The sequence below is a fragment of the Podarcis tiliguerta genome, assembly GCF_965153285.1.
Source record: "Podarcis tiliguerta genome assembly, chromosome: Z".
In the NCBI taxonomy this organism is placed as follows: domain Eukaryota; kingdom Metazoa; phylum Chordata; class Lepidosauria; order Squamata; family Lacertidae; genus Podarcis; species Podarcis tiliguerta.
Window position 1 is genome coordinate 49,239,497 of NC_139553.1, and position 27,172 is coordinate 49,266,668.

General features: G+C 44.8%; 2 protein-coding genes across 2 annotated transcripts in view; both read left to right on the top strand.

Moving 5' to 3' along the window:
- Window positions 1-18,488: 18,488 nt before the first annotated feature.
- On the top strand, window positions 18,489-26,724 carry CCDC160 (coiled-coil domain containing 160; the record flags this gene model as incomplete). The annotated part of the gene is made up of 3 exons (XM_083424387.1): window positions 18,489-18,574; window positions 22,556-22,907; window positions 26,108-26,724. The coding sequence occupies 3 exons, from the start codon at window positions 18,489-18,491 to the stop codon at window positions 26,684-26,686; spliced, it is 1,017 nt and encodes a 338-aa protein (XP_083280513.1). The 3' UTR covers window positions 26,687-26,724.
- The window catches only part of PHF6 (PHD finger protein 6), a 31,856-nt gene continuing 23,220 nt past the window's right edge, over window positions 18,537-27,172 (top strand). The window contains exon 1 of the mRNA XM_083422682.1: window positions 18,537-18,560. The gene's annotated coding sequence lies outside the window, so the exon portion shown is untranslated. The remainder of the gene's footprint in view (window positions 18,561-27,172) is intronic.

Genomic DNA, 27,172 nt, shown 5'->3' on the forward strand with positions numbered 1-27,172 from the left:
TATAAGCATTCTGCAAAGTTTTCAGCAGCTTCATTCACAACCTTGTGGCCGAAGAGAGATTTGAAACCACGTCTCCCTCGTGTATTATGATGATGATGATGATGACATTTTAAAAACTTAGTTTTTGATGCTACTTCCCAAGGTAAAAATGTAAAGCCATCTTCATTTAAAGTTCTCTAACTGGATATTTTAATAAGGCTGTAATCATAAACTTACTAAGTTGTGCCAAACATTTTGTCATCTTTATGATTACAGTACAAACTTATTAAAATCTCCAGTTAGAGGATTCTAAATGGAGATGGCTTTACATTTACTGCTTAATATGTAAATGAAAATAAATGTATATACAGCATTTAAAACCAAGAATACAAAGAAATATGTCCGAAAGAACAGAGAACCCATCAACGAGACATTCAGTTTAATATCAATAGACAATAAAACAGAAGCGTGTAGTGAACCTTGTAAGCCCGGGAATGCCTGTTTAAATAGATGGGTCTGTAGGAGTAGTTTAAAGCTTTTCAGTTTCTGCCTGGAACAGAGTGCAGGAAGGAGGGTGTTCCAGACTGGATGAGACCCCAGCAAAAGCTGTGCAGTGCCTCTGAATAAACACACTTGGGATTGAACTGTTAGTGCTTTTCGTTCCTTAGACGTCCCTCTCCTTTTATGCCAATATAATTTTAAAGTAGGGATTTATTATTATTATTATTATTATTATTATTATTATTTTGCAAACACCTCTCCTTGTCAGAAGGGATTGATACATATAGTGGACTGATCCACTCTGCAGCCCCAAGTCAGTCTGCATTTATTTTCTATTTCTATGTATTTATTTGGGAAGCTTTTCATATCAGATAATCAAACAGCTCTCTAAGTGGTGCACATGATAAAACTGTAGATGAGGCACAGCTAAAATCCACAGAATCAATTGGTGAAAAGCAAATATACATTAAATAATTGTCATTTAAATAGAACTAAAATTAGTAAAACTATATTATTATTATTATTTATTAGATTTATTTACTGCCCTTCATCTCAACATCTCACAATATAGATAGCTAAATTATATGTCCGGACAGGCTTACTGAAATAAGAAGCTTAAGCAACAGAGGGAGGGGTCAATGGGCAGAGGGAGAATGTGCATCCTCATAGCAACTTTGGGCTGCGAGAGAGTAGCTGGCGCAGGGGCTCACCCAGTGAAGCTCATGTATGAGTGGGGATTTGAACCCAGATCTCCCCACCCCATGTCCACACTTGAACCCCACAGGGACACTGGGGCTGTGCACATAATGAGGACGGCGTTTCACACACTGGATGAAGTAGGAGGCTCTTACAAATTGGTTAGCCATTAAAGTGCTACAAGACTATTTGTTGTTCTTAATAAAGGAGCAACTCAATGTCACCTCCACCTCGATTGCCTGAGTCCTCAGCACCTTTCGCCACATTTCGTGGAGTTTCACAAAGATCTAACATATTCAGAATGTACACGACTGGTGTCCAGATCGATTTTTATGCTAGACACAGATTATTCTCCTTCACATGTTTTCTGTTTTGTTTCATTTTTAATATACTGCATAGCACTCAGAAAATATTTGCATTTGAAGTCTGTAAATTATAATAAATAAATTTGTTTTGGGTTTTTAAAATTCTCTTATTTACACTGAAATAAAAAACTACAACATATTAAAAAAAAGGAGGATTAGATTATTTCAGGGAATGGAGATCTCTACAGAACAAAAGGTAGCCTCTCCCTCCACATTCTCTACCCTTCTCCCCCCCCCCCAAAGAACAATGTGTTCAAAACAGCTACAGCCCGCAAAAAGCACGTGATCCCCTCCTGTTCTTTTTTAACCAACCCTGTGGTCAAGCTGAGGCTAAAAGCTAAGAGCTTGTGACCCCTCAGTCTCTCTCCCCTCCCTCCTCCAGGCCACTACTGCCCTGAGCTCCAAAACGAAAGAAAAAACTTAGTGATGGTTGTCTTTTAAAAAAATTGTTAGGTGAACAATGCTTAGCTTTTGCTCTCTCCCTCTTCTGCAGTGCAATCCTATATACGTTTACTCAAAAATAACTCTCACCAAGTTCAGTGTGAATTCCTCCCAAGCTAGGGCATGGAGGATCACAGCCTTAGACAACCACCCACCAGAGGGAAGAAAGGGGCCTTGTTTAACCAAAATGTGTTGGAGGCTGTGGAGTCTTTGGGGTGTTGCTGGTGTTCCCCTCCAGTTTCCAGTGCTAAACTGCATGAGCATTTTCTTTCCAATCTAGTCTTTGCTTCTAATTACCCACAGTGCTTTCAATAAATGCATTTCAGGGGTTCAAATTATTTTTCTCATCTCACTGTATCAGGAATTACCTGAGAAACAGTAAATACCTAGGAAAGTGGAAGCAAGGAGGCCACAAACTACCTGTTCTCTTTAGATCAAAAGTTTTTTTAAAGATCCCATTCACCCTTTTTCCTGAGAGGGACTTCTAAACCTGATTCAGATCACAGGATCTGAAGAAGGAATGCCAGCCCAGTCAACAACATGAGAAGCATATTTATACAGAAATGTGTGTGCATAATTTGCAGCTGATCTTAAATGTGCATTGGCAGGCATTGAGAGAGGATTAGATGCAAGCAGTACATATATACACGGTGTATACAGTATTCTACAATTAACAAACCTCCCATTTGATTCTGAAATAAAATTAAGTGCCTCTTCTAACCTCAACTATTGGCAACTTAGATTCAAACAACAGCAAGGGGGGGGGAGTCAGTCCCCATGGAAACCAGCAAGCTTTGTTTGTTGCACAAGAAGAAATTAGCTTTTGTACAACTGTTATTTACTACAGTTTATTTACAGTTTGCTACTGTTATTTACTACAGTTACTTTCTCTTTTTACAGCCTAGAGGGCCAACTTAATTTATATTTTAAGGGAGAGCCTTCTGCAGTTCTATTATAGTTGTTGTTTTGGCCAGTGTGCATATCTGAGATTAAGCAAAGGGCCCTGCCTAACAGGCATCAAATACAGCAGATTCCACAGATGATGTGGGAAGAGGCTATTTTGTCACTGGATACATTTGCAAAAACGATCTGCGTCCTGAAACAATTTGAGCAGACATGTTCCTTTGTGTTGCTCAGAGTGTGGTGTTAGATTTCTCACAGCTAGATGAAATGTTTACTTGCTGCTTTATACACACACCCAAATATCTATGTGTCCTTATTAAGTGAAGTAAATCATTTAGGGAGCCCAGAGCCCCAAAATGGAGAAGAAATTTAAACACTGAAATTGAAAACTGTATTTTTAAAGTTATTTTCATTCATGGCAATTTGTCAATTTTTGAGAAAATCAGCATTGTGGTGAGCAAATGGAAACAAGCAGTATATTTGCTACAGTGGGTGTTTTAAGAATGTGCAGTAGCAAACAGAAAACTACTTTAGAAGTTAGGTGTAGTTATTTACCTGATTAAATAGTTAATTCGGTTTTTAAAAAGATAACACCCACTAAAATATTTCTCAGAAAGATGTACATCCTAGGAAAAAATATATTTGTCCCCTGTACAAACTATTTGAAGATATTTTAGAACAATGCTCTGCACGTTTCAAGAGATAAATTTTCTGGCTGCATTTAAATATATATTAAAACAGTTTATACAGTACCACTTAGGAATCAATTAAGCATTTGTTTATGTCAATTTAATAAAGACAGCATGTGTATTTCTGTAACTTTATCTGCTTCCCAGACCCTTTTGGCTTCTAGTTCAGCATATCATCCTCTGGGTTTGCAAATGAAATGGAACCTCAGTTTGAAAAGGTGTTTAATATAAGTTACCCTTTTTGTTTTTACCCAGTTAACAAGTTAGTAGAGAAAACCAAGTAACTTTACTAATCTATGCTATGTGAAGGGTTTTTCAGAATGCATAATTTGCACTCTTTGTAACCTTTCAAAGAACACGTAATGATATTAACACATTAAATTTTAAGAAGTTAAGGGATATATACACAATACACATGCAGATTTTAAGCACCTTTTCCCTACTTATTTTCTAGTTATTCTGAGTGTCCCTTTTCTAGTTTTTAATGTGCTTTTTCCTGCTGGTTTCACACTCTTTTAAGTATTGTCTTGAGTCTTCTTTTCCAGTCTCAGAATGAGAAGAATATATTGACAGCTTTTGTGCTGGGGAGAACTAGTCTGGGTGAAATCTTATTCATATTAAGGGAACGAAAGCATATAAAAAGCAGCAAAAATAAAGGCAACCTCGCCTCACTATCACAATATTGCAGGGAGGAAAGGTTTTCATATAAAAACCTATAAAGATTCCCTATTCAAAGAGGGGAGCAGAAATAACCCCCAAAGTTCTAGAACCCCGTGGGAATCTTTGCTGCCATTAAAAATAATTTAGAGGTTCAGAATACTGTATGAAGGCAATGGATGAGCAGCTACTAGAGGGTATTCAGGATTGTGTAATGTAATTCTTTTTTAAAAAGTGAGATGTCATTTTCTTCAAGCCTTTCACATTTGATGGGGGGGGGGACCTTCTGGCAGCCACCTTATGTATTGCTGACTCCAGTAAAATAGCTGGTGAAATCACTTCCCCACCCCCTGCCAATTAAATTAATTTATCACAGATCGCATAAACAGCATCTTCAATGTCAATAGCAGAATAGTGTTCTAATGTCTTGATGACCTATGCATTGTGTAAAGTTCAAACATGCAAACTGTTAGCCATTATTTCCATAGGTTTAAATATTTATCAACACATTGCTTTTGTTACGACTATATTTGCAACATGTAGAGTTTATTCTCCTTGTGTTTGCAACAGTCCTATCATTTTAATTTTTTCACTTCTGAGTCATTTTTCTTTTTTGTTTACTTATAATTTTCCCAGTAAAATCAAATTCTTTCCCTGCACAAATTTAGGAACATGATAGATGTCCTTTCCTAGAGCTCTTTCTCGCAAAGCAAAAGGAAGAATTAAGAAATATCTTCTTATGATTGCAAAACATAACCTATTCATATGTTTTGTAAATTAAACCTTCTGCAACTGTTTTGCAAATGAAAAACTGAACCAGAGGTATTTACATACATGTAAAATTGGCCACACCTGCACCAATGTAAACAAAAAACACCCCACAGACTTGTTTTCATGAACACATTGGGCAAACAGTATTATGCAATCTGATATAACAACAACAACAACAACAACAACAACAACAACAACAACAACAACAACAACAACAATTTTATTATTTATACCCCGCCCATCTGGCTGGGCCTCCCCAGCCACTCTGGGCGGCTTACAAAAATATATTAAAATATAGTAGTCTGTTAAACATTAAAAGCTTCCCTAAACAGGGCTGCCTTCAGATGTCTTCTAAAAGTCTGGTAGTTGTTGTTCTCTTTGACATCTGACCAGGGAGAGTTCCTCTTTTCCTATTCCTCATAAATTCCCATTTTGTCTTTTTCGTTGTCTTTTGGGTGATGCCTTCTTAACATTTTGTGAGTGTAAATTCCCATAGCCGTCCTCCTTCGGCGTTCAGTTCCCTTTCCCCACGGTCACTGCGGGTGGATGCCTTATGTCTCTCATGCACATGCATACAAATACTCGCACATGAACTCTTAAGTCATCACATAGTCCACAGCCTGCCAGGCCACGTACACATTAACAAGGCTTATTTGGAATGATTCATAACAGAATGTAAGGCTACCACACTCATGGCTTTATGAGAGTTTGAAGAAAACAGAAACAGCAGCAGGGTAAAGATCTTCAGCAATATTTAAGGTGGCAAGGTAGCTGTGGTATCCAGCACTGTTCCTTGCTATGCAAATAAGAGTGTTGCAAGTGTGTATCTGTGAAATTTGGAGGGGATGGTGCCCCCCACCGCCAACTGGCACTCTGTGGGAGCACCCAATATGCTCTTCCCCTAAGGCCCCTCCTGTCTCAGCCACCTCACATTTTAAGTCACAACTACCGCTCTGAAAATATTTTATATCTGTCCACTCCCACAAAATGTACCCCCCCCAAAAAAAAATCCCCTCTATGAGGACTGAATGGGGGCAGTACAGAGCACATGGTGGTTGGGAAAGAGCAGCATTAATAATCCAGTCCATCCAGATGTTCAATAGATAGCACTCACCAGCAAATAACACCTTCCCCAGGCTTTTACCTGTTTTTGGATCACAAAAAAATACCAAAGCAGTTTACAACAATATCTGTGTACAATATAAACCATACTGTATAAACATGTAAAATCAGACACTGTCAACTAGCAGTTTATTGCCTGCATAAGCCTTGCAGCATAGACAAGTTTTTGGCAGGTGTTTTAAGGCTGAAAGAGAAGGCATCCAGTGAATCTCTAGCGGCAGAGCCTTTCCCAGGACTGGGCTGATGATGCTAAAGGCTTTATTTCATGTGGTCAAATAAGCCTCATCAACTCAGGGGGGGCAACCAACAACAGTCCTGCAGTTGTTCTCAGTGGTGGGATGTAAGGGTCCAGGTTGCCCCTAAGGTACCCTGGATACAAGTTGTAGACGGATTTGTAAATTAAGGCAATTATGCAATTTTTAATCTGAACCTATGCTGGACTCAAGAACACTCTTGGGAGCAGAGGCCTGGGACATCCACTTCCCTGGCTCTTTGCTTACCTTGTTCTTAGACATTTCGCATCTTTAAGAATCTGTGCATTAGGAGGATATTCCATTTATCCTGACGGTTTTTTTCATGGAAATGCCCAAGTTTTCTTGCAAACAGGGATGCTATTGTGGAATCCTGGTGCCCCCTGCAGAAGCTCATTTGGCGGGACACTGGCCTCCCTTGGTGTCCCGTCCCCCCTTTTGATTTCCCAGTGGTCACAGGATCCAAAGGTCGCTGAAAGTGCATCCTTTTGTTACAAGGAATCAAGAATGTTGTGGCAGGGAGGGGAAGGGGAAACAGAGGTCTCAAAAATATTACAGAATTTGGGTTAGTAACCTGAAACTATGGTTAACTTGTACAAATCCTACTCTGCCTATAAATTACATGAGTACAGCTAATTATTTTAATTTTAACTTTAAAGCAGTTACTGATTTCTGCCCCCTCCTGGCCATTATAAAAGGACTGTAACACACACAAAAACCCTCAATGCCCGAAAATTTAATTTAATAATCAACTTAATAATCATCATTATTATTCATGTAGTGTCATCCATGAATATGATGCTTTTCAAAGAATGAGAGAGCCTCTTGCCCCAAGGGGCAGAAAGCAAAGAGTGCTGGGAAGACTTTGCTCTGGACGCCTCTGGGGGTCTTGGAGGGTGGAGCTGGGGGCTGCTGTTTCAGGAGTGATGCAGCTCGGACTGGGGTCTTCTGCAGGAGCTGCGGGGGTCCCTTGCTCCTGGCTCCCAACCTGAGTGAGCAAGGAGCACCAGGACGGCTTTGCCATTCCTCCCTCAGATGCATTCCATTAAGCCTGCTCCTCGCTCTCATTCCCTCTCCCTGGACCCCTGGGTCCTTCATTCACCCCTCTAGAGACTGAAATGGAGGGTTGGAAGTGGCCTTCTTGAACACCCTGCCACCCACATTCCCTGAACATTTGTAAATTTCCACCTGTTTAGTAGTGCTGTGTCTTTTTTATCCTACTGGGTGTGGTTTTTTTATTCATTTTAAATACTTTTAAAAGATGGTTGTTGGTTTTCTTAATGTTCTTGTTATTAATACCTGTGTGTATGTATTTGGGGGTTTGGGGGTGCCTGCACATGTGTGAGCCACTTCAAATGTTTTTAAGAGCAAGAGGTTATAAAATAGTAATTCTGTTTTAATGACAGTGGTTGTTATTTTCACAACTGGTTCTTATATTTTATAAACTGCTTTGAGCACTCTCTTTTTGGAGGGGACAACCAGGGTATAAATATTCCATAAACAAGCTGCCTTATACTGACTCAGAGCCTGGTCTCTCTGCCGCCCCTGCATTGTCTTCCCTGACTGGCAGCCACTGTCCAGGGTCTCGGGGGCGGGTCTTTCTTATAACCTGCAACCTACACACACACAGCTTTTTTAAAAATACTGTTGTAAAAATTGGTAAGATCAATAAAAGGAGAATAAAAGCACAACTTGTTTACAACATCTTCGATATTAAGAAATGAACATGGAATGATTGGTCAGGGTTTAATTCACTCTGAAATAATTCACTCTGAAATAAGATCAGGCACTACAGTGGTACCTCTGGTTACGTACTTAATTCGTTCTGGAGGTCCGTTCTTAACCTGAAACTGTTCTTAACCTGAAGCACCATTTTAGCTAATGGGGCCTCCTGCTGCTGCCGTGCTGCCAGAGCACGATTTCTGTTCTCATCTTGAAGCAAAGTTCTTAACCCGAGGTACTATTTCTGGGTTAGCAGAGTCTGTAACCTGAAGCATATATAACCTGAAGCGTATGTAACCTGAACCGTCTGTAACTCGAGGTAACACTGTATTAGCAAGAAAATTAATTGGCTGAGGAAGGAAGCTGTCTGCAGGAGATCTAGGCTTGGCAAAAGGAACTCCCATGAGGGAAGACAAACACCTCCTCCAGAGGGATGCATGAATCAATGGAGGTTTGTAGGATTGTAGTGGATTTTCAGCCAGAGGGATATTGCTTGCTCCCAGACTTTTAATTCCACTCTAGGCAGTCCTGCCTCTTGCCTTAAGACTGCATTAGGTGTGCATCTTGGGGTAGCAAATAGTGATCTTAAGAACTTTGATTGAACTGTTTCAAGGGTCTTAAGGTTGGCAGAGGGGCTAATTTGAGAGCCATACAGGAGTTGGGCCAGGGATTTTGCCTGAAAGACTTTTAAGGCCATCGGGAGGAAGCCAGCTCCTTTCCTTCTGAATAATCTAAGGATGGCATTTGCACTTCTTCCTGCTGATATAGCTGATGTAGTCAGGTGTGTTGACAGTTTGGCATTATAAGAGAAAGTAATGCCTAAGTATTGGAAGGTTTTAGTCTGTTCAATGGCATTTCCCTTTACAGTCCAATTATCTTTCCTGAAGGAACGGTTAAAATGTACAATTTTAGTTTTAGCGAAGTTAATTGTTAACAGTTCAGTATTACATTGATCACTAAACTTCCCTAAGGCGCGTTTCAGACCCACTTTGGTTTGAGAGAGGAGAACCGCGTCATCCGCATACATTAAAACTGGTACTTTTCTGCCGTTAGAGAACACGGGGGGGGGTTTCAATTTCACGGCAACATGTGATCAGATAGGCCCAAGCCTATCAACAATTGCCCGTCGATGATGCCACTGCTGAAGCCCAGACGATCGTCACCCACCAAGGGGCATTCCGTTGCCGCCGGTTGCAGTTCGGGGTGAGTGTGGCTCCTAGCATCTTCCAAAGCCTTATGGAGCGTCTCCTGCAAGGGCTTCCGGGCATGGTACCATATTTTGATGACGTCTTGGTGTCCGCAGACTCACACCAGCAGCTGTTCGAGCGCCTCCGTGCCGTGCTGACCAGGTTCCAAGAGGCCGGGCTCAAGGTAAAGAGGGAGAAGTGCCAGATCGCCGTCCCACAGGTAGAGTTCCTGGGCTATCTTATCGATGCCTCCGGCCTTCACCCGACCACATCCAAGATCCGCGCTATGCAGCAGGCCCCCATCCCAAAGAACAAGACGGAGTTGCAGGCGTTCCTGGGGCTGCTGAACTTTTATAACATGTTCCTGCCCCACAAAGCACGGTGGCTGAGCCTCTTCACCGACTCCTCAGCACAAAGACGCCTTGGTCCTGGGGTCATCGGGAGATGGCGGCCTTCAACGTGGTCAAGGCTCTCCTTTCATCGGACAGTGTGCTGGTACAGTACAGTGAAGCCAGGCCGCTGGTCCTTGCCTGCGATGCCTCACCTTTTGGCATCAGCGCTGTCCTTAGTCACTGTTTTCCAGACGGAAGAGAAGCACCGCTCGCCTACTTTTCCAGGACGCTATCTCAGACGGAACGGAATTACAGCCAGCTCGACAAGGAGGCACTGGCACTTGTGGCTGGAGTGAAGAGGTTCCATGAATACCTCTATGGCAGGACTTTTGACCTCATCACTGACCACAAGCCGCTCCTGGGCCTCCTCGCCGGTGATCGTCCAACTCCACCGGTCCTCTCGCCACACATGCTGCGATGGACTGTTTTCCTGGCTGCCTACCACTACCGGCTCGTCCATCGCCCGGGGAAATCGATGGGCCATGCTGACGCCCTCAGCCGTTGCCCTCTTCCAGCGTTTGTGGAAGACCCGGCTCCAGCTTCATCGCTCCTCCTGATTGAGGATCTTCCGGCAGCGCCTGTATCGGCTGCCTCTGTGGCCTCCGCATCTGCCCAGAATCGCACCATCAGCCGTGTGCTCAACTGGGTGTGGAGGGGGTGGCCACAAGGGCCTTTTGCATCGGAGTTCCAGCCCTTCACAACCAGACAACATGAACTCTCGGCTCATCGTGGCTGTCTGCTGTGGGGAGACCACGTCATGATTCCCCAAAGACTCCGTTAACGCGTCCTGGAGGCTCTGCACGTTGGCTACCCAGGAATTGTCAAAATGAAGGCGTTGGCTCGGTGTTACGTCTGGTGGCCTAACATGGACGATGCCATCACTGCCTGGGTGTCCGCCTGTCAAGCGTGCCAAGAATCAAGGCCTGCACCACTGGCAGCTAAGGGTCACACCTGGGAGATGCCCAAGACACCCTGGTCGAGGGTGCACATCGATCTGGCTGGCCCCTTTCACGGCCGGACCTTTATGGTAGTGGTAGACGCCTATTCCAAATGGCTGGAGGTGGCCCTGATGCCCTCCACCACTACCGAGGCCGTCATCCGGGTGCTGCAAGGCCTCTTTGCGACGCATGGGTGTCCTGATGTCCTTGTCTCTGACAACGGACCGCAGTTCACGTCAGGCACTTTTGAGCGGTATCTTTTTCCATCCAGCAACGGGCAAGCGGAGAGAATGGTGCGCTCGGCAAAAGAGGCACTGGCGCGCCTGGATCGGGGAGACTGGCACGAGCGGGTCGCCGAATACTTGTTCGTGCAACACATCACCACTCATGCGGCCACAGGGCAGAGTCCTGCTGAACTACTTATGGGCCGCCGCCTCAGGTCACCGCTCGACCGGCTGCACCCGGACTTTGCCGTGGCTGAACCCCCAGGCTGTGCCAACGCGCCACGGTCATTTGTTCCAGGAAACCAGGTCTTTGCCCGGAACTATGTAGGGGACATTCCTTGGGTGCCAGCCACAGTAGTGGGAGTCACTGGACCTCGCTCGTACCAGGTGGCACTCGAAGACGGACGCTTGTGGCGCCGGCACATAGACCAGCTTAAGCGCAGGGTTGGGGACTTGGACACTACCGTGGTGCCCCCAACTGCACTCGTGGCTCCAGAAGAGACACTTACAGATGGCGAGGCTCCACCTACACCTCCCTTGCAAACTGCCAGCGTGGAGTCGAACCAAGCCACTTCAGAGGGTCTGCCAGACTTACCACAGACTCAGACCACTCCACTAGTGGTGGCTCCACCCACAGCAGCGGATCCAGGGGATTTGGTTTCAACGCCACCTAGGGTCGCACCACAGCCTCAGCAAGAATTGGGTGGCCCCCCGGACTTGGCTACCAGTCCCCGGCGGTCTGGCAGAGTTTCCAAGCGCCCAACTTATTTAAAGGACTATGTTGTTGGACATGTATCACTGTTGGTCTAAGTATGGGAAATGTAACCGATATGCTTTTGTGCCTAATTGAACCATTACGAGTAGTGCTGTATATAAGGAAACCATTACGATTGTAACTAACGTCTTAGCTCGGTGGGGAGGGGTGTTATGTACTGATGTTCTCACCCTGGGCCAGCAGGGGGATACTGTAGATAGTTTTCACTCAGGTCCACATCAGTTATTGTAGGCAGGAAACCCTGGGTTGTTGTTGCTACAATGTTGACAGCCGGCTCCTATAAAAGCAGGCCGGCTGAGCTGTTTGCTGTTCAGTTCTGTCCAGCTTACAATAAAGAGCTGCTCTGGAGAAATCACTGTGTCGTCTGCTATGTTCGCCCACAACTTAACAGGAAAGACCTATCCATAAAGTTCACAGACCTATCAATAGCCTTAGCTAATGAAGCCCTGGAAAGAGGAACGTGTCACAAATCTGCCATTAAAAAACTAACCCATATGGCTTCAAATCTGCAAGTTTGCATGGAGGCCTAGGAGGCCTGAAGAACCAATTTGCGGGTAAGAGGACCTCCATAACGTGCTACAGGGTGCAACATGGCATAAACAGTTGTGAACTGGTTAAACCAGCAATTTCCCTCCAAATGTAGTTCTATATGATGCAGAAAGTGTTCACAGAGCGCTGGTACTTCCACCTCCAAGATGTCCTTGTGATATTTAACTGAAAATTGTGCATTCCTCACTAAAAGAAGGAGTTAGGAAGGCAGCCAGAGAATCAGCAGATGTAAAGGGCAAAAAGTTTAAATTCTTAAGTATTTATGTGCAGAAATACTGCAGAAAAGAAGAGATATTTAAAAATATATATCACTCTGCTATGTGATGCAGATATAGGTGGGGATTCCCATTTAATTTAAGCTGATTAGAAGCCAAATAAGCATTGGAAAAGCTGGGAATTCAAGGCACAGAGCAAGAAGACAGTCAGGAAGAGACAGGAGGAGGAGAGCAATGCCATGGCAGCACAAGTCAAAGAAAAGTAAGAAAGCCATGAAAAGCTTGGACAACATTCTCCTATATCCTGACTGTTTGGGACTATTTAGTTTGTATCGCTATAGTTTGCATTATATGCTGAAACTTTCGACTGCAGTTGCTAGAAGAGATGGGGAGGAGGACCCAGATAAGCTATCTCATTTCTTAATGTTGCTGTATAAGTTGAACTGCTTGGATGCTGTACAGGGGGGGGTGGGCAAGTAGTAAATGTGATTTTTCTCATTTCCTTTATAAACTTCATACCCATGGACACTTAATTAGGATCCACACTGAGTCTCTCCCGAGAGGCTCCATGGAGGTCTGTCTTGGTTACAGTCATATTTTGTTGCTACAGTTTTTTTGGAGGCGAGGGGAGGTAGAGAACAGAACGGAGACCAAACAATTTTTGCTTATGCCACCACAAAAATAAGTTTTTGAAACCAAGGCTAAACAGTTTTTGCACGTGCAGCAACCAAAATATTTTTTATGGAAACAAGTGTTTAATATAAAAAGCATTCGTCCAAAATGTTTGCGTTGTTAAAATGCACATGTCCTGGCCATCCCAATAAAAAGGAGAATGGTATGGAAACCCATTTTAAAAAGCACTGAGAGTCAGCCACTGATAAGCATATCCAAAGGGACCTGGCAGTCAGCTGCAGGTTTAGCGCAAGCTGCTCTCCCTCCTTTGAAAGGGAGTGGGGCTGGGGGGGGGGCGCTGTGAGAAGAGCGGAAGGGAAGGAGGGGTGAGGGTATAGAGGGCAGGGGGTGGGAGGGCTTGGTCAGGTCTGAGAGAAGGGCAGCTGGCAAAGGGGTTGGCAGGGAGAGGGGCTGGGGAGGGGGGCGGCCAGTGTGTTTGTTTTTATTCTTGCAGTAGACTCCGCAGTCAACACATTTTGAGCATGCTGCCCCCCTTGCTAAAACACAATGACAACTTTTACTGGTTTTATTTCATTTTGTTTTATTTTGTTAGTTTGTTTTTTGTATAGGTTTTAATTTGATTTTAAGGGGAGGGGTCAGGGCTGCCTGGGAGTGGGTCCCAGTCAACAAAATAGTCGGGGCATGTTCCACAGGGGGGATGCACTGGGACAATCAGTGATCACAGGTAGGAGGAGGAGTTACACTAAGACCAGACCATGTCATTACTGAGGAGGCAGGTTTAGTCGTTGTTTGAGGACTATCCCTGCCTCCAGGTCTGGTCTTGTCCGGACAGATACTGGAATCAGCAAGGGATAACCACACGACCTGAAGGTGCTGCTGTGCAATGCCAGGTCAATGATCCATAAGACCACTGCCATCCATGACTTGATCGTGGATGGAAGACTTGACCTGGCCTGTGTAACAGAGACTTGGTTGGATGATGCAGATGGGCCTGTCCTTGCTGCTGCTTGTCCACCAAGTTTCTCTTATGCACAGCAACCCAGGCGTAGTGGGCGGGGGGGGGGGTTGCAGTGATTTTTAGGAAGTCATTAGTTTGCACCAGGCGTCCTATTGGGAAGACCCACTTCTCTGAGTGCATGTTCTGGAAGCTGGGCAATAGGGGCAGTACAGGATTCCTTTCGGTGTACCGACCTCCCCGCTGCACCAAGGATTCCCTGCCTGAGCTGCTTCAGGTTGTGGCAGATGTTCTCCTGGAGACACCTAGTTTGGTTGTCCTAGAGGATTTTAACATCCATGCCGACACGACCTTACAAGGGGCCGCTCGGGACTTCGTGGAAAGCATGGCCTCCATGGGGCTGTCCCTGAATAAGTCTGGCCCAACCCATAGCCGCAGACATGCCTTAGACCTGGTGTTCACCTCTATGGATGTTGGTGATCTGACACTAACTAAAAGCGAAACAAAAGCAGTGCCATGGTCAGATCACTTCCTGGTGCAACTGGACTTTCCACAACCCTTCCCCTCTGCAGGGAGGTGGGACTGATTTGGATGGTCCGCTCCCACCACTTAATGGATCCAAATGGTTTCCAGAGAGTGGTAGGGGGATGTTTTATCCCATGTTGATGGCCTTTCAGCTGATTCCCTGGTGGCCCGCTGGAATGCGGAGTTAACCAGGGCTATTGACTATTTGGCTCCGAAGCGCCCTCTCCGATTGCATGGAGCCCGACAGCCCCGTGATTTTGCACGGATCTGAGGGCAATGAAACATTCGCTGAGACGGCTAGAGCGCCGCCGGCAGATAACTCATTCTGAATCTGACTGGACACAGGTTAGAGCTCAGTGTCGAGCCTACCAAGTGGCGACAGTGACGGCAAAGAGGACTTTCTTCACTGCCTCTATTGCATCTGCAGAAAACAACAGCAGGAGACTCTTTCAGGTGGTTTGCCCCTGCTCCATCGGGGCCCAGTACAGGTCACATGATCTCCTGCAATGATTTTGCAAAGTTTTTTTGCAGATAAAGTCACTCAGATTCAGGAAGAGGTAGACTCCACCATGGGAGCAGGGCCGGGGTGGGAGAGTGCTAGAGTCCTGTCTAGTCAAGTTGCGTGGGACCAATTCCAATCTCTTACCTCCGAGGATGTGGACAGGCTGCTTGGATGAGTGAAACAAACCACCTGTCTCCTTGATCCTTGCCCATCCTGGCTGATAAAAGGTAGCCAAGAAGGGCTGGGCGATGGGCTTCGCAGGGTGGTGAATGCTTCTCTCTGTGAGGGAGCCTTCCCAGACCCACTGAAAGAGGCGGTTATCAAACTGCTTCTTAAAAAACCACATTATTTGCGGCCAATATGGCCAACTATCGCCCAGTCTCAAATCTTCCATTCTTGGGCAAAGTGACTAAGCGAGTGGTTGCTGAACAACTCCAGGCACGCCTGGAAGAAGCGGACCATTTGGATCCTTTCCAGGCGAGATTCAGGCCTCATCATGGGACTGAAACTGCCTTGGTCGCACGGGTCGATGATCTCTGGTGAGCTAGGGACAAAGGTGAGAGCTGTTTCCTAGTTATGCTGGATCTCTCAGCGGCTTTTGATACCATCGACCATAACATCCTTCTGGAAGTCTAGAGGGGCTGGGAGCTGGGGGCACTGTTATACAATGGTTCTGCTCTTTCCTCCTGGGCCATGTTCAGAAAGTGATGGTGGGGGATGAGTGTTCAGACCCCTTGTGGGGTGCCTCAGGGTTCTGTCCTCCACCCCATGCTTTTCAACATCTACATGCAGCCGCTGGCAGAGATCATCAGGGGGTTTGGGCTGGGTGTCCATCAATATGCGGATGATACCCAACTCTACTCTTTCAAATGAGAACCAGTGAAGGTGGTGAAGGTCCTGTATGATTGTCCGGAGGCAGTTGGAGGATGGATGGCGGCTAACAGATTGAGGTTAAATCCTGACAAGACAGAAGTACTGTTTTTGAGGGACAGGAGGCGGGCAGGTGTGGAGGACTCCCTGGTCCTGAATGGGGTAACTGTGCCCCTGAAGGACCAGGTGCACAGCCTGGGAGTCATTTTGGACTTGCAGCTGTCCAAAGAGGTGCCGGTCAATTCTGTGTCCAGAGCAGCTCCATCTGGTATGCAGGTTGAGACCCTCCCTGCCCACAGACTGCCTCGCCAGAGTGATGCATGCTCTGGTTATCTCTCGTTTGGACTACTGCAATGCGCTCTATGTGGGGCTACATTTGAAGGGGACTCGGAAACTACAACTAATCCAGAATGCGGCAGCTAGACTGGTGACTGGGAGCGGCCACTGAGACCACATAACACCAGTCTTTAAAGACCTACATTGGCTCCCAGTACATTTCCGAGCACAATTCAAAGTGTTGGTGCTGACCTTTAAAACCCTTCAGGCAGCCCTGTTTAGGGAAGCTTTTAATGTTTGATGCATTACTGTATGCTAATATTTTGTTGGAAGCTGCCCAGAGTGGCTGAGAAAGCCCAGCCTGATGGGTGGGATATAAATAATACGGTAAATAAATTATTATTATTATTATTATTATTATTAATTCAATGCCGACAAAGCCTTCATCTGCAGAGAATTTGGACCATATGACCTTTACATGTGTAGAATGGACCTCTTCTCATTAGATGTTCATGAACAGTACATGAAATGTTCTGCAGATTACATATGGAAAAATTTCCATCTGCAAAAGGTTATTTTATTTCTTTCTCTCCAGAAAAAAAACACATTTCTGAATTCCTTTCAAATCTTATTGCTGACAGGAAAGTATGTGGAGGAGGCATGGTTCCACTATGATGTTCCTGGGGAACCGTAGTCATAAAATCTCTCCCTGAAGTGAGCCCAGGAGATCAAAGTTCCTCAGAGGCGCCATCTGCCACACCTGTATGCTTAGTTTCTGAAGATGCAGTGGCACCTGCAAACATTATACTTTCTTGAGGAGACTGTACGTCTTTAACTTTTGTCATAGGAGGATGCAGCAGCAGAATCCTGATGACACAAGTCACAGGCACAAACAGCTACACAAAGAGCGCTAGGTTACATTGTGAGCTTCTGGTGCTCTTTGAGGACCCTTATTGGCCTGGACAATAGCCTTCCTCCATGCCCCCACCCTTTGGGTCCCCCAATGGCCACAGAGTTCAAAGGTCAGGGAGAGTGCAACCTTTTGTTGCTTTCCCCTAAGTATCCTATATAAAAAGGCAAGCTTGAAAGGACACCAAAGGTGGGTAAGAAACAGATACCATTTTGCTCTGCAAAAGTTTGCAAGGAGAAGGACTTTAAAAGCAGTTACAAGTATTAAATAATCAGTCTATATTTGCCACAAATGCAAATTTTGGCAGAAGAGTCTGTAAATGTTTGGTGCCTTCTTTTGCTGAGAAAATTAAAGCATTTAATATAAAACAAGTTTGAACTGCATTGAACAGTATGCTTTTCTCTTAAAAAATCAACACTATGTTAACTACACAGGAGAAAAACTTATAGAAGTGCAGGTGTGCAACTAAAAACTGCCGTCAAGTTTTTGCTCATTTCAGATGTAACAACGGCAGGCAGCTAGCAGCGGGACTGCAGGGGAAGCAGAGTAAACAGGATCATTTACATGTTCTGGCCTCCAAATGACCAACTAACAAAAAATCAACAGTGTGCCCCTCCCAACACACCGAAAAGGGACAAAAATAAGGGGCAGTGATGATGGGGTCAGGAAAGAGTAAAACGGGGACAAGTCCTGTTTGCATTTGAGACACATTCATAGCCCTAACCCTGACTTTATGCAAAGCCTCGTTCACAACATACATTTAAAGCTTTCCACTTTCAAAAGCTGTTCAGGGGTCAGCAAACTTTTTCAGCAGGGGGCCGGTCTACCGTCTCTCAGACCTTGTGAGGGGCCAGACTATATTGGGGGGGGGGGGGTGATGAACGAATTCCTAGGCCCCACAAATAACCCAGAGATGCACTTTAAATAAAAGCACACATTCTACTCAAGTAAAAACACACTGATTCCCGGACTGTCCGCAGGCTGGATTGAGAAGGCGATTGGGCCGCATCTGGGGCCCCTGGGCCTTAGTTTGCCTACCCATGGTTTAAAGAGTCCTGAGAGCTTAAATTTGTTAAGGGTGCTAAGAGTTGTTGAGAGACACCATCCCCACCCCCAGCTTCCTGGAAATAGAGATTGACAGTTGGACGAGACCACTCAGAGAATTGCCATTCTGTGACGGAAATGGGCCTCCTAACAATTCCTGGCACCCTGAAGAGACTACAGTTCCCAGGATCCTTTGGGGGGAAACCCTGACTGTCAAAAGTGGTACCATAGTGCTTTAAAACCATCCCTCTGGACCAGACTTTGCAAAGGGGAGGAGGAGGCTGCTTTGCAAAGGCAGGCAAGCAGGCAGCGGGGCTTCACTTCAGAGCAGGGGGTGCTCACTCCCTGAGAGATGGGAGGCCCTTCCTCTCTCAGCAGAGCCTCAGCGCTGTTGCTATGGGAGCCCTAGCAACCATTTGCAGCCTCTGGGGCAACGGTGAGAATGGAAGCCAGCTCCAGGGGCAGCAGGTGAGTCCTTTGAGGTGGGTGGGGCAGGATGGCATTAGGGCATCTCTTTAAGTTTACACCTTTTATTTGCCATAGCATCATGTGAACCGGGATCTACCATTCTTCTCATTTCATCTTTTTACTACTCCTTAGCAGCTGCAGCGTTTTGGCTTGACACAATATCATCCCCTTCAGGACTCTCACTAGCGTTGTTAGCATGCCCTTTTATTGAATATATATATATATATATATATATATATATATATATATGACAAGATGTTATGTCGCAGCCCAGCTGCGGCCATGATGGTGCTATGACATCCATCTACTTACTTGTAAAAGGATTGATATAATGTATCAGCGTGGTGGACAGAGATAAAGCATCAATTGTTTTAAAGAAAATAAAAGTGCAAGACAATCATTAAAATGGCTGGCCAATCAAAAAAGGCTTCAGGTAGCTGCGTAGGCCTGTAAGCTTTAGAAAGTGTGTGTGTGTGTGTGTGTGTTTATCACATGCCTCCTCCAGTCACAGAAAAAGCTGGATGGGTGCAGCATTATTTTAACAGTAACAGGAGAATGTGGGAAAGAGGGGCTCAATCATCCCCCCTGCCACTGTTTTTAAAAGCGCTACATAAGAATATATGATAAGCATAAATGTCTGTAATGAACATTAACTTACTAGGTTGCCAAATACACAAGTTGGCCCTAGTGCTTCTGCTTCTTAGCATTGCCGACTTACTAAAACGTTGTTTAAAGGTACAAGATACATTTTAATTATGACACCACCCCTTAATCTCTCCTCAGTCAGGTGTAACAACCAGTCCTACTGGTTCTGAGAACCCTAATCCCTTCTCCAGCATTAAAGCAGGGGCCAAGCTAGAGAAGACATGGAGCTGCACAGTGAGAGCTCTTGTAGAAAGCTGTGGGGCGAGGGAGAATGAATCAGGACTGAGACGCTGGGGAACAAGGCTAACCATCCGGCCCCCACCCCTCTATATTCGTGATGAACACCCCAGTCCCCAAAGAGCCGCTTCCCCCATGCACCTGAAAGTTTCCCCAGACTGGGGAGGAGTGCGAGGTGACACTCCCCAAAGTGTTGCAGCCCTAAACCAAATCACCCTGTCCTGGGGCACCATCTGGGGGGTGGGGGACCAGGGTCCACCAATATTTTCAAGGAGGGGGTCACCCTCCCCAAATTCTACACTGATCCTCAAAAAGATGCGCCAGGGGGAAGCATCTTCATCCCAACACATCCCTTTCACGAAGGTAAGGTGGTGGGTGGGGGCCCAATTTGGCCTGGCCAGGTTGGGAGGAGGGGGTGGCGCACATGTGATGTCATTCATGCATGATGGCCCCTTCCATGTCTGGGGCAACTCAGCACGTCTGCCCCCATCTCAACTGCATATGCTAAAAAAAATTTTTTTAAGGGATCAGAGGTCTGACTTTGACTCTCTGTCATCTCATCTCATCTAATTTGGCCCTCAAGACCCATGCACACAGCATGAATGAGGAAGACATGTGAATGATAGCTCCATCAGGTGGTGTGTGACTCTGTGTTCGTTCATTGGCTTGTAGTGGGAGGGCCAGAGCTTTCAGCTGGCCATGCAAAGCGCTGGCTGAGGGCCTCACTGCCTTCAAAGGGTCCCTCACCAGCTCAAACCACTTAATGTGCTCATTGTTGGGCCCCAGACAGCCATTTCAGCAGTGTCTCTCTGTGTGTGCTCCCATCTGCCTACTACAGTGGTACCTCGGGTTACAGACGCTTCAGGTTACAAACTCCGCTAACCAGGAAGTGGTTGCTCCAGGTTAAGAACTTTGCCCCAGGGTAAGAACGGAAATCGTGCACCAGCAGTGCAGCAGCAGCAGGAGGCCCCATTACCAAAAGCATGCCTCAGGTTAAGAACCGTTTCAGGTTAAGAACGGACCTCTGGAACGAATTAAGTTCTTAACCCAAGGTACCACTGTATTATTGTGGCAACGTGCTCAGTGAAGCCATTTTGAGAGTTAAAATGTTAAGCAAGGAAGCCATTTTGTTGATCTAGGGCAGGCCCCCATATCCAGTACATACACTCAGACACCCACGACCCAGAGACACACAGAGATAGGCTGATAAGGATTACCAAGTCAGGACAGGGAAGGCTCATGTCCAACTCCTCAGGCCCTGTCTCTAGGTTGAACCTAATGTATCTATCTGGAACATACTCTCCAAGCACTAGGGGCCTGGAGATGAGGGCAGTTAAGTGGGGTTTCTGCCACTTCTGTCGTGATGGCAGCAGCTAAATAAAATAAGGGTGGCTGGATTGGAGCAGGGTATGGGTGGCCCCATGCCAAGGGTTCTTCTAAAAGGGTTTTTTGCAGGGCCTGCCATGTTGCTTTTCAGGCAGGACTTTTGTGCCTTTAAAAGACGCACCTTCAAAAGTTGCTCTCCAGTGCTAGAAAAAGCTCCACCTGTTGAATGTGCAACTGTCAAAATTCTTCTAGGAACAGAGAGGAAGGAAGAGAAGGAGCTGTCTTAATTTTTCTGCCTTTGTTTTATCTTGTGGCTTAGAAGAGGTGGAGGGGAGCCACAGAAAATACTTTACACATAAATTTTTAGAGGTCTTTAGCAGAAAATAGGAACAACAAGGAAATAAAACAAAAGTTTAAATTTAGCCACTGAAGAATCAGTCTGTGTCACTGGGAAGATTCACAAAACTCACAAGGTGAAGAACTGACAGATACACAGAGAAAGAGAAGAGAAACTATTGTATACAGATTTTCAGTTAAAGGACCTGGTGAGAACTTCTTGCTCTCCCCTAACCAACAGAACAAGGGACTAGTTAGTCCTGGGAAACCTCCTCTTCTGGAGCTGGAATTCATGCACAACACACACACACACACACACACACACACACACATGGAGGGATGCCCTGCATTTTAACCTCTTGAACCTGCCAAGCCAGGTGGTGCTTGAAAATCATAACCTATAGGCATCCCATACTATATGACTCAAGGCATCAAATTAATTCAAATTGCTTTCCCCCCCCCCAGCCCCTTCCAGCTGTATTTACTGCTAGAAATAAATAAATAAAGTTGTTCCTTAGACCAAGGCTCCCTGGAACATACAACTGAAATATTCCTGGCTTCCCGCAACATCTAAAGTTCAAATTTTGAGCTCCTTAATAATAGGAAAAGCACAGCTAAGCAGACAATTTTGTGAGTAAATGGCAAAGTGGCTTAATCTACAACTCTTTCCATTCCAGAGTGGAGAACGAGGGGAGCACGGGGGGTGGGGGGGTGGAGGAGGAGTTATTGTGTGCTTAATGAACATGGAGTTCTCGTCTTGCATACATAAGCCATCTCTGCCCAGTTGGGAAGCCAGTGATCAAAAGAGGATCAGGAATGGAATATGATTATTTCTGTAAGTCAGGCTGGACTACTGGCAGCATTGTGGTAAAACTCTGAATACACTGCCATTTGCTCTCACTGACTTCTACTATAAATTTTGTCTCTTTGTCTGTCCATTTGTCAGTCCGTCTGTTCTCTATGGATTTGGCTGCCTCTCGAGATATTGTTGCCAAACTCAGCACGAGAGTTCCTAAGGTGGGGGAGATGATAGGGTGCTGGGTGTCATATAGATTATGATGCCAGACCGAAATGTGACGGTGCCCATTGTTTCGACACAGGTGCAGCTGCCACTCGAGATATCACTACCAAACACAGCATAAGGGTTCCTGGGGTGGGGGCTGGTGCTCTTTGCCTAGATACCAGGTGTCATTTTGAACTGACATGGTGGACCAAAACATGACTCTGGGGTGGCTTAGCCCAAGGCCTTGCCTGCCAATGAGAAGGACCAAGTTGGTTGGTACTGGGGAATGTGAATAGCTGTGTGGTCATTTATAACCATTTTCTCCAGACCACCTAGTTCAGTATTCCACTCACTACACCATGCAAAACCTATTTTTTAAAGAATTAATTGACCCCAAAGCCTCCAATCAGTTACTGATTTAATTTTATTGCTTTTCTCTTTTATTCAGTGCAGAGGCAGCCTTTGCGATGGAGAGCTCAAACCAACTTTGGCTGGAGAGGCTGTTTCCTCCTCATGTCAGCAAGGAAGATTTCTTCAGTGGGTCCCATCAGCCAGAACCTCTGATTTGTGAAAAGTTTGCTTTGGAGAGGGCAAGAAGGATTGAGCAAATCTACAACAAAACGGCTAAGGCCAGTTTTCATGAGGATCAACAGTTCCAAAGGAAAGGATCTCCCTCCAAATTCCTTATGAGTGAGCAGGAATTGAACTTATGGGGAAGAAAGAGAGAAAATTCAAAGGAGTTTAAAGATGGGGATTCCACCTGCAGGGGATCTGCTAATTTAGATGTTGAAGCCCACGTGGTGCAATGGAGGAGACAACACCCATCAGCCATGATATTACTAGCTGGTGACCTAAATGCAAGAGTGGGCCCCAACGACAATGCTCTATACGCACATTTTCACCAATGGCCTCCAGAAATGGAAATTATCCCACCCCTAATGACAAGATCATCCTACGATAAGACATGCAACATTGGAGGACTGCACCTAGCACAGATGGCCTACAGACAGAATCTACACTTACTGAATGGGGCTATACAAGGAGATTATCCTGGTCAATATACATATTGGTCAGGACACAAACTGTCAACGATAGATTATTGCATTGTTTTCCAGGACCTTTATCCCTCGTGTGTGATTTACCCTATGATCTGTCCAAACCACAACACAGATATCAACCAGATCTAACACCCGGAACAGGCCTCAAGAAAATCAGATGGAATGGACAAGTGAGCGAGCGGATATCTAACTGGTACAAATCTGAGGAGAGCTATTGTCTCTCAAAAGCAATTATGGAAGGGTGCTTAGAAATAGAGGAGAGCGCCCCGAACATGATGACAACATATGAAATGCTTATACAAAAAGTTCAAGAGTTTGTTGTAAAACCGAATTCCAAGTCTCCCCACCATAGGAAAACTTCCAGGGAGTGGTTCGATCATGAGTGTATAGCCTCCAAGAAATCATTGATCCACTCCTTCATCTGCCATAAGGATAATCCAACAGAGGATAACAGACAAAAGATGCTTGAAGCCAAAAGAAGTTACAAAAAACTCCTGATACAAAAGAAAAGGAAAATGAAGTTATTATGGCAGCAACTGATAGAGGCCTCCAAATCTAGTAACCCATCATTATTCTGGAGAATCGTAGCTGCACAGCCTGATAGGGGCCTATCACAACTATCCTGCTGCATATCAATGAAAGCCTGGGAAACACACTTCCATAATCTTTACGAGGAATCTAGCGATGAGCCCTATGCATTAGACATACCGGAAGATCAGATACAGCCATGGCCAGCAGTCTCAATAACAGAGACCCAGCTGCTGATTGACCAACTAAAGAACGGGAAAGCCCCCGGAATTGACTGTATACCAGCGGAACTTTTTAAAACCAATGCGAACTGGTGGGCCCCCTTGCTAGCCTCTCTGTTCACATACATAGATAGAACTGCACAGATTCCTTACGACTGGGGGACTTCTATCATTATTCCCATTTATAAAAAAGGCTTGAGGGACGATCCCTCCAACTATAGACCTACAAGCCTCCTGAATATAATAAGTAAATTATACGCTAAACACCTCAGCGAGAAACTGTGCGAATGGATAGAAAGAGCGAAGATTCTTGATGATGCACAGGCAGGATTTAGACAGGGGAGATCCACAATGGATCACTGCCTGATCTTACAGCACCTAGCTGAGAAATACACGTCGCACCACAATCACCACCTATTCGCAGCATTTGTAGATTTTAAAGCAGCCTTTGACTCCATCCCAAGAACCCCGACTCTGGGACAAACTCAACAAATCATCCATAGACCGACGTCTGCTGCTACTAATATACAACCTGTACAACAACACACGACTTCGTATAAGATGCAGCCAAGAAGGTCAACTCTCTAATTTCATTAGAACAACAAAGGGAGTTAAACAAGGATGCATTTTGGCCCCCTTTTTGTTCAACATCTATATAAACTCCCTAATAGACCACCTACAAGGAGCGGATACACACGCCCCAAAATTAGCTGGGGAAAAACTACCTATCCTACTCTATGCAGACGATGTGGTTATATTGTCCCAGACTCAGATGGGCCTCAAAAGAGCTCTTAACAGCTTATCCCAATATTGTAGTGAAGAGAAACTAGCAGTGAACTACCAAAAAACAAAAATCATGGTTTTCTCTAACAAAAGGAAAATATACAGATGGAATTTAGACAACCAGGAGATTGAACAAGTGACATGCTTTAAATATCTAGGAGTTATATTCCAAGCATGAAGGAAGAAGACTGCCCACATAAATTACAGCTCCTCTGCAGCACAAAAAAGTACAACAGCAATCCTAAGATTCCATCGTACAACGGGAGGAAATTTCATTCCTGCTACAATTAAACTATTCGTTGCAAAACCAACAGCACAAATACTATACGGCGCACCACTCGTCTCCCTCTCTAATCTAGACCCATATGAAAAGATACAATCAGGTTTCCTTAGATCACTCCTGCAAACACCTAAATGCGTCCCAAACGCCGCCCTACGACTGGAAGCGGGCTTATACAGCATTAAAGCCAAAGTATGGATAAGAACCTTATGCACCTGGCTAAGACTTAACAACTCGCCGGTTGGACTACTTTCCCTGATGCTTCTTGACAAATTCCAATCTAGTTGGTTGAAGGGCACTCTCAGAAAACTGGCCACATATGGTCTCTCCCCGGAGTATTTATTAAGCTTAGAAAGGGGAAGGGCCAAGAACATAATCAAAGAAAGACTCAGGGATATTGAAGTCCAAAATGACTTTAATCAACTTCCGATAACTTATAAACCTCTATACAATTCCCAAAGGCCCCATCTAGCAAACTATCTCAAAGTGCTAGACAACGCTAAACACCGATGGGCATTTTCCAGGGCCCGCTTTAACGCTCTCCCTTCAGCTCTTCTAGAGGGAAGATACAATAAAATACCGATCGAACAAAGATTATGTCCCTGTAACAGCAACGAAATCGAAACCATTGGGCATGTCATCTTATACTGCCCATTATATCGAGACTCAAGAAAAGAGCTGATCGAACCGATTCTGAGGAAAATACCTCGTAGTACAGACGACACCTATATCAGACACCTCTTAGCTGACAAAGAGCCCGAAATTAATAGGTCCGTGGCAAAGTACTGTTACATTGCAACAAGAATAAGACGAGCAATGATGTCAACAACGGAGTTCAAATTGCAAACATCGAAGAAATGATAATAAACAGTAGTGACACCTGAATTGAATTTTAAAACCTTAAAAGTCAAAACCTGGTGATAAACATAAGCACCAATTCTGTGAATTGGCCATATTTTTACTGTTATTTGTAGCACAATACTACTTTTAATGTCATATTTTTTATAAATTGCTTTCTGGTCACTGACCGTATTAAAGATATTTGATTTGATGTTGAATCAGGAGAAAGGATAGCTGAAACAGGAGGTCATTGTACCTGGAATACAAAGGAACTGGCAGTTTTAAGATAAGAGGTGTGCAAGGAACACTTGGAAAATATCTCTTTAAAGCTTCAGGTGTCCCTTCTCAAGGCGGAGCTGGTGGAACTTAAAGCCAAATACAAAACATTAGCGGCAGGATCTGAACAAGCGACGCAAGAGCTGAGCGACTACAGAACAGAAGCTTGGTGTAAAACTGTCTGGCGGGAGCAGATTCAAAGGCAAAGGTTCGAAAGAGATTCCAAGATTGAAGTGTTTAAACAAGGCCTACTTGAGAAATCAGACAGCACCAGAAGTTTAAAGGAGGAACTGAAACAAACAAGAGGAGAAGTCACGCATTTAAAGTTGCAAAAGAAGGATTTACAAGAAGAGTTAAAGGAATTCAGAGAGTGGCAAGATTTTCAAAACAAGTTACTCACAGAAAACATGAAGCTCTGTCATGATATGGAAATGAGAAAAATACAAAAAGAGCTGGAGGATGCTAAAGGAGAGCTGGATGCAGAGAAAGCCTTGAATACAAAGAGTGCTAAAGATCTAGAGATGCTGAAAATACACTTTTCAGGCCAGCCATCACATGATTTACTTCAAAATTTGAGAATTTGTTTTATTTAATGCAAATCCAAATTAAAATATGTATTTTAGTTAACTAATCTATTATGCTCCACCTTTCCTCCCCTGAGTTCTCCCCATTTCTCCCCTTTATCCTCATAACAACCCTGTTAGGTAGTTCAGGCTGAGAGAGCATGGCTGACCCAAGGTCACCCAGTGAGCTTCCTGGCTGAGCAGAGGTTTCCATTGGGGTCTCCCCAGTCCTAGTCCAACACTCTTAACCACTACGCAAACTGCTTGCAAATCCCAAGTTTAATGCCATGGACAGTCTCTCCTCTTTTCCTCTAGCCTGGGGAATTTTTTTTAAAAGGCAATCATCTGATAAAATAGTGTATCTTTCATTTAGTGGAGTTTTGGTTTGGGGGAGATTCTGGTTTGATTCCATCTTGAGAGCCCCTGTAAGTCTTAAAGGCACAGACCTCTGTTACATCGCCCCTGTTTGCAGTACTAGGCTCTGATTTTCAACAAGAGAACAACTTTGCCAATGAA